General features: G+C 38.3%; 1 protein-coding gene across 3 annotated transcripts in view; it reads left to right on the top strand.

Moving 5' to 3' along the window:
• The window catches only part of LOC127648772 (low-density lipoprotein receptor-related protein 8-like), a 189,246-nt gene extending 186,993 nt beyond the window's left edge, over positions 1 to 2,253 (top strand). For all 3 annotated transcript variants that reach the window (XM_052133528.1, XM_052133529.1, XM_052133527.1), the window contains exon 18: positions 1,826 to 2,253. In XM_052133528.1, coding sequence (XP_051989488.1) covers positions 1,826 to 1,935 — 110 coding nt within the window. In that variant the 3' untranslated portion in view covers positions 1,936 to 2,253. The remainder of the gene's footprint in view (positions 1 to 1,825) is intronic.
• Positions 2,254 to 14,311: the final 12,058 nt, after the last annotated feature.

Genomic DNA, 14,311 nt, shown 5'->3' with positions numbered 1-14,311 from the left:
AGATGAGTAAACTAAGTAAGTGTTAAGGTCCAGTGTTTAAAAAAATATTTTTTATGAACTGAAAATTTAATGACTAATGTCTTTGAAGTCCATCCTGCATTAACTGCAGAAGTTCACATAGATGCATTGTCCTTTGTTAGTTGGCTGATAAAGGCTTTTGTTGGCATTTAAATGATAATTTATGTATTCCATTTTAAGAGTGTAGTACACCAATAGACAAAGGTGATCAAGGTAGAGATCAATGAGGTGCATGGCTGTTCAACCGGCAGGTCATTTCGGTGAGGTTCGGTGGGGTCCATCCTAAGTCCAAGGTTCAGACTGTGGCATATGACGTATCTGATGTCTTACAGTTGGAGTTGGCATCAATTCATCCTCTGAAGTCCATCGTAAAAGACTGAAGTGATGTCTGGCTAGCACCGGATGCTTTTAGTCGTCATCACTCAGAGACACATTGCTGTGGAGTCCAAAACCAAGCAGGAATGGAGCTGGATCTGGCCGGTTTTAGTAACCTCGGGATATGAATCCGAGGTTGAGACATGGCAACAATTTTAATAATATAGGCGTAGATGTCATTCAATTTTATGCAGAGTTATAGATCATGATAACTGTTTCTGGTTCTGGCAGACATAACTAAAGCAGCCTAATTGTGAGTTGAAGGATAAATTAGGTGTATGCCGGGCTAAATAGATGAGTCTTTAATCTAGACTTGAACTAAGTGAGTGTGTCTGCATCTTGAACAGTGTTAGGAAGACTATTCCAAAGTTTAGGAACCAAATAGGAAAAGGATCTACCTCATTTTGTGGATTTTGATATTCTAGGAACAATTAACAAGCAGAATTTTGTGATTGTAATGAACGTGATGGAATGTAGCGTGTCAGAAGGTCACTGACACTGTCAGAAGTACTGTGGAGCTAGACCATTATAGTCATATCGTCAGCATACCATAGAAAACTTTGATTCCTGATAATATCTCCCAGGGGAAGCATGTATAAGAAGAAAAGTAGAGGCCCTAAAACTGAACCCTGTGGCACTCCATCCTTAACTTTTGTTTGAGTTAACAATTACTCATTTACACATACAAAGTGTTAGCGGTCTTATAAATAGGACCTAAACCATGCTAATGCAAGTCCACTAATGCCAGCATAATTCTCCATCCTATTCAAGAGTATGTCGTGATCTATCATGTCACTTTTTATTGATTCTAACACATGAAACAGAAAAGAAAAACATATATGCACAGAATCAACTTTTAACCACCATTATGGATAACATTTTATACATTAAAATGTATAGTCCCTACCAGGTGGGTTCAAAAGTCTCCAAATATCTGTAAGACCAAGATTCTTACACATCCTGTGGAGCGTCAATGTTGTTCTAGGGAGTTTGCACACATTTGCTTCACTATGATCAAGGACTGAATCCATCAAAAGATTAAAGTCTTCTCCCAATATTATATCATGAGGGGTGCCAGTGGCTTGAAACATCCCTACAAGATCTATAAAAATCCCCTGATCATCAACGTTAGGTGTGTAAATATTAGCCAAATTAAGACTTTGCCCCTGAATTTCTTCTAAAACAATAATGACTCTTCCTAATTTATCTTTAATTTGTTTGAGACATTTGAATTGTAGATGTTTACTTATCAGTGTAATGACTCCCCTGCTCTTACTTGAGCCAGCACTAAAGAAAACATGTCCACCCCATAACTTCCCAAATTTTTCAGGTTCTTGCGGGGAAAAATGTGTTCATACGAGACATTCTCATTAAACTCTGAGGTGACCAAGGCATGCAAGTTTCCACATAAACTCACCTTTGTCATCCACAGATGGTGTGTTCACTGTCATCCAGCACAGACACGATTCCTCAGTGAACTTTGACCAGTCCTGGGAGAAGTATGAGGATGGATTTGGAGACTTCAGTAATGTGAATGTGTGATTATAGTGTTGCTGTTGACAAGTCTTTCATATCAACCCTTTTCTTAGAAATTCTGCTGTGAATGCCATAAAATGTTGCATTCCCAGTTGACACAATCTTGGCCGTACAGAATTGATATAGTGAATATAAACTATGAATATACATGTATTCCGCTTTCAATAAGGCATATGTGTCTGTGGCTGTTTTCAGTTTTTTTTAATTATTTTTTAATAAATATTGTTTAGTTCATTTGATTTCAGCAATTTTGTGTAGCTCTATCTCATGGATTCTGGATTTCTCAGATTTTATTATTATTATAATACATTTTATTTATAGGCACCTTACATGACACTCAAGGACACCTTACAAAAAAATTATAACATTAAACAATAATTAATAATTATTACAGTCTGAACAGACTTAATACAAGCATAAAAGCAATCACATAAGACATAAAAAGATGGGTCTTAGGTGAGATTTAAAAACAAGAAGAGTTTCACTGTTTTGCACATCCTATGACAATGAGTTCCATAAATTATGAGCTGCATGTCTAAAGGCTCTAGATCCCATAGATGTTGTGCAAACTCGAGAGAGAACAAGAGTGAGTGCAGAAGACGATCTTAAAGTGCGAGGAAGAGTGTGGATTTGAAGAAGGCCAAATAAGTAGGGGCATTACTATTACTATTAATTACTGGAATTACTATTAATATGGACCATTATTCTAATGTGAGAGCCATGGTAACGCATTATTAATTAATGAGATCTTACTGTTTCCTTTCTTGGGAGTTAAAGAGTAGACCCCGTAAAACGGGAACAACTGGAAACCTGGCAGAGGAACTACCAACTTCAATGCCTCAAAAATCTCCATTAGTCATCATCTCACAAAACCGCAAACCTCTTAATGTTAACAGTGTGTGCTGAAACAAAGTATACTGCTTCTCCTGCTGATGAAGTTATCAGATTCACATTCATGTTGAACAAACATCTCAGCATCTCAGATAACTAAAACAAATTGTTTAGGTTATTCTTCTTCTTCAGTAAAAATTTTATAGGGATTGCTCACCCAGTAATGTAGATTCTCTCATTATTTACCCTCATGTGACTTCATTTCTTCTGTGGAACACAAATGGAGATGTTAGAATGATAGCCTCATTCACCATTCACATTCATTGCATCTTTTTCCCATACAATTACTGGTGACTGAGGCTAACATTCTGCCAAACATTTCCTTTTGGGTGAACTATCTCTTTAATGGACATAAAAGTTTATGTGCAGTGCTTCATATTCTTCTTAAATACTATATGAACCTATGAATAGGTATGAAGCATGAAAAAGTAAACATGGGACATTTAAACTGTTATTATGCACACTGAACTCCGTACACATGATTCAGTTTCTCCACCAGTCATCTTAATTACACTGCAACCAGTCCAACTGTCCAACCAGGAAACCTTTCATTTAGCCTCGTATTTTGAGAGCTGTGTTTAAATGTGTCACATTGATTTCAAGATGCCAAGCATAAGTACAGTTGTACAGTATTTGTCACAATTGCTATGTTTGAACTACTTGCAATAAATATTAAATTCTGAATTCTGTTTTTATTAAATATATATTTCTGTTGATTATAGAGAGCTTATCATTTGCTGGTCTTTTGATATATTTAGTTGTAAATATGAATATTCATCTGTCCTCAAAATGTGGGTAAATACGCCCAATGGAGCAAGATATTAACACATTACGGAAAGTACACTGGCGTAAATTATGTCTAATTACACGCACAAAATTATGTACAAATAAAAACACTATGTGCTTGATGGAACAGCTATGCTACAATGCCATCTGTTGAGCATTGCAGGTAATTACAACACCAACTCAACATATAACACTTACTGTACTGTATGGGATACACCTTTTTGGCTATTTCCAACGTCACACTAGGACTTATTTTATACGTCTTTAAGCACTTGAGATTTGTTGTAAGCCATTTCAAAACCCAGTACCCCCACCTTCCCAAAACCCAATCAAGTTAAGAAACCATAAAGCATGTTTGCCATTTTCTTGGATCTTGAATGATCCTGAGGGATACACCATATGTGAAATTATGTCATGAATGTCTATAGCCAGTTCATTCTTGGCTTCTTCGCATAGTATCAGCTCAGATATATAGGCCCTCACTGGTCATCTTATGCATCTGCTGCAGCAGGCCTCTGGGGGCAAGCAAGTCTGACAGTGATGCCCATGCACATATGCGAGGAACCGTCTTCAGTTACCATCTGCCCCTGCCTTGTTTATTTATGGCCAATTAACTGCCTCAATCCAAGATTCTGGAATGCCATTAGGGCATAAGTCTTTTCCTCTTTCTACTCCCCTCCCAGATTCTCCTGCGTTATTTCTCATTCTTCAAATGTTTGGAGTGATGAATGATAGTTCCTTACAAGTGTTAACTTTTCCAACTGCTCCTTACCCCTACAAGAGGCCTGGAACTAGTGGTTTGAGAAAGAAGGTCCAAGTTTTCCAGTCTAAAAAGAACTACCTGCACAACTTCATCCAATGTATCTTTTCCTCAATCGCCCTGCGAGAGAGGCAGGGCTCCACTATGGTGGTTGGTGGAGATGGACGCTACTTCAATTCGACTGCCATTCATGTCATAGTTCAGATTGCTGCAGCTAATGGTGTCTGTTGTGAGATCTTTTTTTATTGTATCTTAAGCATACAATGTTTCTTTTGAGCAAGTTCTGTATGCTTCACTTGCCCAGGTTAGACAGCTGTATCTCTTGTTACTTCAAACTTTCGATTGTTTCGATCAGCATTTTGCAATCTGTTGGCAAGAAATACTTAAGAAAGTCTAATGGATAATACTTTTGAACTAAGGAGTATGATAAAATGAAGTCAAAAGTATATGTTCCCCAAGTATGTATGACCCTGTTCCATTTCCAAATTTCCCACAAAAGATATTTATTCTTGACACAATTGAAAAGAAGTGTGTACAGTTAGATCTGGCACAGCTGGAAAAACTGAGTGAGTTGGGCAACTGTGTGAAGTTACTATAGTTATAATCTGGTGACACATCTTGGGAAAGTTATTACCACTCCACTCTATTTTTAAAACTTTGTAAGTTTTATAAATGTTTATTATGATGTTGTAGAATTAGACCATGTCCATTCTAATATGTTTTAGTTTGAAAACGCAGTTACTTTGCTACGTTTACACCTCTAATCCATGCTGAAACAACATTTTCCTCCACCAAAAGAGTAGCGTTTAGAAAATGTTCTCTAGTGCCGCATTCTTTATGAAACTATGATGTTAGAAAACTTAAAACGAGTAAAAAAAAAAAAGAGTTATCAAACAAAAGTTTTATCCACTCTAGAAAGGCATTTCCTCTACCGAAAACACTCTCCATTTCTGCATTTTTTGGAAAATGGGGATTTAAATTAAAAAAAAATAAATGTTTTTAAGAAAGTGGATTAGTGTGGATTTGGCCTTAGTCTCATGTTAAGATACACTAAGGCCATGTCTACACTCCATGCTAATTTGTTTTAGTTTTAAAAGGCATTGATTTTTCATAGTTTACACCTCTCAGGCACACTGGAATGGTATTTTCTTCCACCGAAAACTGAAACATTCGAAAATGCTCTCCATGAAAATATACTTTGGAAAATTATGACATTAGGTAACTGAAAACGGAGGTTTGAAACCTTAAAATGAGCCTTAGTCTCATTTAAAGCTAAACTTAGGCCACGTTTATGCTCTATGGTAATTCGTTTTTTAAAATGCATTGGTTTTGCTACGTTTACATCTTTCAGGCACACTGGACAGCATTTCCCTCAACCGAAAATGGGTAACACTTTCGAATACTGTATCTTACTTAATGCATAACTAATAAGGAATTACTGCAGAACTAATAGGTAATTCTTCATTAACACTTAAGTCACTACTATTAACTACTAAGGAAGATGTGTTAACTAATCAGTATGTAATAGCATTTTATAGTTGTGTTAAGTAACAATTAGCTAATCAATAACTATTGAATTCAGTCATGCCTCCTGATGAACTACTTTTAATTATCTACTAATTCAGCTTCAGGAGATATAACTACTGAGTAACTACTAATGAACAGTCGATTAATTACAATTACAATAATATCATAACAATTAGCCATTCAAATATTCAGGTTGTGGCCCTTTCTTCTTCCTTACTTCTAATGTTATTATTACTATGGAAATGCAATACGCATTTCGTGGAATTACTACACTCCCAAAATGAGTCATTACAGCGAATTTAGTAGTTTTGGCCTGTAAATCAACAACGGAATGGAACCCCATCCCCACTATAAGTGACTAGCCAACTTACCTCAGGCAGGTTTATGATTTATATACAGTATAGTGTGTGTGTCTCTTGTTTTCCTCAGCACATATCACATTACATTTGGGTAAATTATTCATGTATGTAGGGCAATGACTGAGGGGAGGGAACATGCAGGTAACCCCTGAGTAATTAATAAAGAATTACCACATAATTATGAGGGAATTACTTACAACCTGGAACAGTATTCTAAAGTGAAAATACAGGGAACCCCATTAATGAATGATTATCTGGTAATTCTGTATTAAATAATCATGGGTTCCTTGTATTTTCACTTTAGAATACTGTTCCAGGTTGTAAGTAATTCCCTCATAATTAAGTGGTAATACACTATACTGTATATAAATCATAAACCTATTGGTGGCTACTGCAGCGACTTAGCAATAGTCCTTGAGGGTCTGGTTGAGACCCCCTTCGAACCTCTAGAGTCAGCGTCTGATAAACTTCTGACTCTCAAGATGGTTTTTCTTATGGCAATTACTTTTCTAAAAGAATTGGGGATCTACAGGCTTAGATTTTGCCCCAGGAATGGCTAAAGCAATTCTGCACCCTCATCCTGACTACCTGCCTAAGGTTCCTTTCTTGACTGTACATCCAGTCACTCTCGAAGCCTTCTGCTTCCCTCCATTTACAACGCCGGAGCAGGAAAGACTTCATAGACTTTGTTCAGTCCGTGCCCTTCAGATGTATGTCCACTGCACTAGCCAGTGGCGTAAGTCAGGGCAACTATTTGTTTGCCATGGGGCGGCAACAGGGGGGGCGGCCGCCACCAAGCAGACTATGTCGCATTGGGACACGCTATTGCCCTGACCTATGAGGCGTGAGGTCAAACTTCGCCAATAGGTATCAGGGCTCACTCTTCCAGAGGGGTCGCCTCCTCTAAAGCCTTGGCTAGAGGTGTCCCTCTGCAGCATGTTTGTGATGCGGCAGACTGGTCCTCTCCGCACACATTCATACGATTTTATAGTTTGGATGTTCATGCCATTCCGGGCTCTTATGTCCTTGAGTCAACATCACAAGCTCATGTCTGAGACAAAAACAGTTGCTAAATCAGCGCAGCATCTCGTTCCGCTTTTATCAGGGAACAGGTGTTACAGTTAAGTAACCCGAGACGTTCCCAGTGCTACTGTTACATAAGGATCTATGTAGTCAATCTACTGTAGAGTATCACCTGGTTTCTTGATATGGTTCCATCCACAGGATCACTGTACTCAAAATTGTCAGCTGTCTCCACTTGGTATTTCTTTTCCCCCACAGCAAACACTTGCCTGATGAATGCTTTGTCTGAAATCATCAGCTCAACATCCAACATAATTTCCCTGGCTGTAACTAAGTCCACCTCTTCATAATCATATCTGTAATTATAAATCTTTCTAAATTACTTACTCACTTAATGACTTAATGGTAGACATTTTTTAAAGATTAACACAAAATTCCCATTAACAACTTCTGCTCAGTGTCAAAACATTACTCCCCACATAGTGAAAGACAACCCATGTCCATCAGGCTCCCAAAAAACGTCCATCCAGTCAGCGTCTCATATAGTTGGATCTTGGTGGCTTTGGCCACCCTGCATAGCACAGGATAGTAAATAAACTGCAGATGATCCTGTAAAGAGCAAGTTGATTTTTTTCACTCTGAAACTCTCCCTCCCTCTCTCCCTCTCTCTCTCCCTCTGCATCTCCACGCAGCAGTGCAGCACACATCGGCACATCAGACAAACAGACTCCTATCCCGGTTGTGTTTTTCTTGGCTTGTGTGGAGGCGAGTGGTTATGAACAAAAGACTAAGCTACCAGTGCCTTGACTTTACAGCTAATTAGCCAAAATACAAATATAGTAACTTGTGTCTTGCTAACATGCATGACTCATGAGTTACTAGCTAATATAAAACTCATCACGGTGACTCGCCACTGTCTGGCTGCTCTAGCACCATCGATAGTGCCAGCCTTCTACCAACAGGGTGTGATGCTGGGTCAAGTTTTCAGAAGGAAAGTGCTGACCACAAATGCATCCAACACAGGTTGGGGCTTGGTGTGTAATGGACATCTGACTTTCGACACTTGGGCAGGTGCAAAACGGGCATGACCGCCTAGAGGTACTGGCTGTCTTTCTAGCTTTGAGAGCTTTTCATTCTGATATTGAAATCACCTCATTCTGATTTGTTTGGACAACACAACAGTAGTGGCGTATATACTATGTTGCTATGATGCGCCAGCCCACGTATGGCCGGTGAAATGCAAGTTTGCGTTTCCCCCGGTTCACCTCCTTCATTCTGCTATCAGCAAAATCTGAGTGGACATGGAAACTGTTCTGTTAATTGGGCCAAACTGGCCCAATCAGTCCTGGTTTCTGGAGATGGTAGAAATACTGAGAAATACCACTGAACAAAGAACTTCCCTCTCAAACACAAGGCATGGTTTGGCATCCCCAGCCAGAGCTGTGAAGCCTACACTTGTGGCCTTTGAATGGAGCACAGCGGACAAGCCAGAATTGACTAGATCAGTTATGAACATTACAGGCTAGAGCACTGTCCACGAGGCACCTTTATGCACTGAAATGGAATGTGTTCACTAATTGGTGTTTTTCATATGGCAAAGACCCAGTGAACTGCTCCATACCTGATATTTATTAAGAGCTATCAGACACAGAGCTCACTCTGTCTGTGCTCAAAGTTTATGTGGCAATTATATCTGTGTATCACGCACCTGAAACCGGCCCCTCTATAGGAAAACATGATTTAATCATAATTCCTAGGGGGCAGCTAAATCCCCCTCACCAGGCTACAGCCCCGACTTGGGACCTAACTTGGTCCTAAAGTGCTCGTCAGGCCTCCCTTCGAGCCTCTGGACTATGTTGAATTGTCTGTGCTTTCTCTTAAGACCGTATTACTGCTTGCTTTCGCCTCAGTAATGCGGGTCGGTGATTTGCAAGCAATGTCAGTTGACAATTCATGTCTGGATTTTGGTCCGGGTCTTTCAAAACCACTGTCAAACCCAGAAAAGGCTATGTGCCTAAGGTTATAACCACACCCTTCAGAGCGCAGATGGTTTACCTTCAAGATTTTTTCCCTCCTCCATTTAATTCAGATGAGGAACTGTCCTTGCATTTGTTATGCCCTTTGCAAGCACTACACAAAGTGCACACACTAGTTCAGACTATCTGACCAACTCTTTGTGTGCTATGGAGGACATACGAAAGGAATGTCCTTCTCCAAGCAAAGACTTTCTCACTATATAATTGATACGGGCACCCTGGCTTAAGAGTCGCATGGTGCGAATTGCCCAATAGGTGTTAAATTACAGTCAAATAGAGGTGTGGCCTCTTCATGGGCATGGACGGACAGTTTGTCCTTACAAGACATATGTTTTGCATATTCCATGTGTCCCCCTCCTGGCTGACCATGATGGTCATTCACTTGCGGCATACTCACATCGGTCGCCTTACCGTGGGACTGCGGCATCAAGTTTCCTCTCTGGAAGGTTATGTCGTGTAGTGCAGCGTGATGGGACTCTGTTCCCCATATGCATCAGCTTGTTGATACAATGTCAAGTGTACTGAGTCGTAAGGGATGTCTCGGTTACGTATGTAACCTTGGCTCCCTGAGACGAGGTGAATGAGACATTGCATAAATTGACCGCACTACAAAACTCAGAGTTCTTCGAAGTGTGTGCAATGTGCTCTTTGTTCCTCAGTCAGCAAATTCTGAGGAATGTTGTTTGCACGCCTGCATTTATTGCGGGCAGATTCATGCCTAAAAGAGTGGGGCTCAAACACCATAGCCAAAACTGGAATTGCCGTTATTGTAGAGAGGTTTCAACTAGTTCGTGTAGAAGGACACTCCTGATATGTGTCAGCTTAGTGATGCAATGTCTCATTCCCCTGGTCTCAGGGAACTGAGGTTACATATGTAACCGAGACAATACATTCACTGCTCAATAATGAGATTTGACTCACAATAGACAAATTCTGAGATAAGAATTAACTTTGAAACAGAAATTACTTTGAAATGTGACGCAGCTGTCATTGAGAGGTAACTTGCGAAATGTTCAAATTTGGGGGAAATGTATTTTTAATGTAACTGTAAACTGTGCTGTTACAGCACTGACTGAAACACAGGGAGCAAAATATATATTAATTAGGGGTTTCTGTGTTCTCAACGGCTTTGTCAATACATTTGCCATACAATTATTTTGTTGAAAGCTTTTTCACATCTGTGACTCATCTCTTTTGTTTTATATAAAGTCTGAATAAATGTTTCTTTTCCCTAGAGGTTGTATCTCATTAAAATAAAGCATATACTAGAATTAAATGTTCCTTGTGATACAATGGCAAACCGAGGAACTTTCTCCTGCAGCTCAGTCTATTGTAAAATCACTCTTTCCACTAGCACTGTAGAATTGCATGAAAAAAGGGATCATTTACTCACCCTCATGTCATCCCAGATGTGTATGAATTTCGTTCTTCTGCTGAACACAAATGCTCTGTATGTCCATAGTGAATGGTGACCAAAGTGAATGGTGACCAAAATTTTGAAGCTCAAAAAGCACATAAAGGCAGCATAAAAGTAATCCATATGACTCCAGTGGTTTAATAGATATATTCAAAGGTGATATGATAAGTGTGGGTGAGAAACAGATCAATATTTGTGTCCTTTATATATACTGTAAAAATGTACTTTTATTCATTTTAATATCCTATATATTTTGTATGTGTTGAAACTTGATACCGGGCAACGCACCTCGGAAAGAGCATCATTTTAGATTGGTTTCATGCTGAAGAGGCCTATGAAGTACGTTATTTACATAAGGTACTCTCTCACAAATATAAACGAGTGTAAATGTCAACATCATCATATATGTCTAAAGGATTGAAGGATTTTGTCATGCAAAACAGGAGCTCATTGATGTCATTAAATATCAGTCTGCTTTTTTACTCCTACCGTTACTCCTGGTCAGAGGCTTCTTTAAATATTTAGTTTACACATTGGGTTATGTTCTACCTAAAATTAATGGCACAATGCTAAAATATTTAGTTGTGCGTAAATTGTGACTTAAGTGTCCATTTACGCCAAAAACTAGGCAAAGATGTAACATAAGTATAGTTGGTGCAACCGGCCCCAGCAGAAGAAAGAAAGTCATACACAAATGAGGGTGAATAAATGATAAGGAATTTTCTTTTTTGGGTGAACTATCCCTTTAAGATGTGTTCAAATGAAGAGATGGTCCACAAAGATTCCTTTATATTCTTTATTATAGCTTTGGATGAACTTCTCAAATATACAGAGCTGTTTGAAATCTATTTTGGGCCAACTGGCATTGAGACAGAATATATTTTTCAAGCAAAGCGTAATACTTAAGTTGGTTTAAAGAACTATAGTCCAATGTTTCCACTCATTACATATAAATTCAGTTATTATACAAACAATATTTAGACATGTAAACATACTTTCAGTTAAATATAGTAGTAGTGATGTTAGACCTTAGGCCTACTGTGATCTCTTGTTTGTGTAAAGGTAATTGCATTCATAAAAAAAAATACAAATACAAATACAAATAAAAATCATCAGGACATCAACTTGAGGCTTTCAGGGTTTCCAACGTCATGGAAAACCTGGAACTATAAGTGAAATTTAAACCTTTAATGCATACCTCAGGTCTTTAGTGACCAGGGACCTCATTTTTATAACTGCTTTATATCCAAAAGTGTTAAGTATCATTAAAGACCTGAGATATGTAATAGTGTCACTTTTTTGTGCTTCCATTAATCATATTTTCATGATTATTTCATATTTCTATATAAGTTTACTACCACAGGATATCTATTTCATTGCTTATTACAAGACAAATGAGTACTATATTCATTCAAATCACGCTCTGTGTGACAATGGTGAATTATCATTATTCCATATGCGTGTTCACATTTCTTACTCAAGGTGGCGCTGTTGTTTGTGATTGACTTGGTTTAGATTTGACATTGCTAAACTATAGCAGGTGTAACACATGAACAGTATGATTTGGCTATTGTCAGTTGGGTTTAACAGCCAGTTGCGTCTTATTAAATTTCAGTGTGGAAGCAATGAATCTTGTTAAAGATTCTCTTTGATATATGAATATATGCGAATTAGCTTCTGCTTTACGCAGATGATATTTTATTATTGGTCTCTGACCCCATTAGAACTATGCCTTGCCTCCAAATTCCTTTTCTAAGTTCTCAGGATACAAAGTCAATTGGTCTAAATCCGAAGCTTTGCCTTTGACAGCGCACTGTCCAGTAACTGCCTTCCAGTCGGGTGCCTTCCAGTGGCCCAAACAGGGTATTAAGTATTTGGGTATTTTATTCCCAGTAAATTTGCAAGTTTTATTTGGAGTTCATTTTGACCCTTTAATTAAAAGTTTTCGAGGAATGTGGGCAGGTGGGCTTCATTAAATGTGTCGATGATTGGGAAGGTTAATGTCATTAAAATGAACTGTATTCCAAAATTCAACTACCTGCTACAGTCACTCCCTGTAGATGTCCACCTCTATTATTTTAAGCAATTTGATAACATAGCAAAGTCCTTCATTTGGAATGGTAAACGTACCACACTACATTTCAACAAATTACAAAGGCCATTTTACAAAGACGGGCTAGGCCTACCCAAGATTTTATTTTATTATTATTATACATTCGGTCTTAGACATTTGGCTCATTGGTTGCTTCCACCTGAGAGAGCCCCTCCCCGGTTTTCTATTGAACGGGAATTCCTTGCCCCTATTTCGCCATTGCAAAGCCTTTCTATCAAACTGACCAGAGAAGTTAAGTTGCTCCCTGTTATCTTATTTGGACAAGAGTGGTCAGAGATTTCAATTTAGACATTTATTTAAATTTTGCCACAAGCATATGGCTGAACCCAAAATTATGTATCAACAAGTCCCCTTTCTGTTGGTCAGAGTGGATTGTGAGGCGGTTGCTACACTCTGCAACCTATATGAGATTGGAGTGTTAAGAACTTTTGAGAATTTTGGTCATCATTTTGGGATTCCCAGATCTCAGTTTTATAGGTATTTACAGCTGTGCCACATGCTCTGTACTGTTTTGGGAGTAGCACACACCACCCTAAAACGGCAGATACTTTGGGAGAGGTGAATACTGCTTTTGAGAAAGGTCATGAGGCATCAGTGTATTATTCCATGCTGATTCAGAGTCTGGGAGATGGAGCTTCAACTTCTATTAAGAGATTAAGGGAGAAAGATTTGAGCTTTGTATTGGAGGAGGGAGTGTGGACTAAGATGCTGAAAAACGTCAAGTCTGCATCTAGAGATGCAAGGATTTGCCTTATGCAATTTAAGATTTTACAAAGATTTTATTGCTAAATTACATAAACTTGGTCTTAAAGACACACCCACCTGCTGGTGATGTCAATCAGAAGGAGACACCACCCATGTTTTTTGGGGATGTGTTAAGATCCAACATTTTTGGTTAAATGTTCAGATTTATTTGCGTGACATTCTGGGCACTCAAATTTTACTTTGCCCCAGACTTTGTATTTTGGCCGATGGGGAAGTTATACATTCGGGGGACAAATCTATAAAAAATTGGGTTCTGACTTATTAATATCTGACAAATTATTTTAAGGGGTTGGAAGTCAGACGGAGCGCCAACATTGTAGAATACATGAATTATGAACCTGTAACGAGTCATTGTGAAGGAGAAATGTGAGGTGATGAGTGTAAGACTTGTGTGTAACAATGAAATTATTTTGAATTTATTGAGCGGAAAAGTATTTTAGAAAGTAACTTAAAGGTAAAGTAATTAGTACTGTGATTACTTTATTAATGAATTAGTAAAAGAATCTGTTCACAATTTTAGAGAAATAATTAATAATTTACTATTTGTAACTTACCCAAAACTGATTGTACATATACATCCCATAGGTTTTTACAATCAAATATATGTCCTTTTAGGACGCATTATACACAATTATTAAATTCAGTAAGACAACAGTAAATATGAAATAGTAAAATGAAATGACAAACTATTCATGTATACACTCC

This window comes from Xyrauchen texanus, chromosome 9 (genome assembly GCF_025860055.1).
Source record: "Xyrauchen texanus isolate HMW12.3.18 chromosome 9, RBS_HiC_50CHRs, whole genome shotgun sequence".
Classification (NCBI taxonomy): Eukaryota; Metazoa; Chordata; class Actinopteri; order Cypriniformes; family Catostomidae; genus Xyrauchen; species Xyrauchen texanus.
Note: the sequence above shows the minus strand (reverse complement) of the source record. Positions and strands in the feature narration are given on the sequence as shown.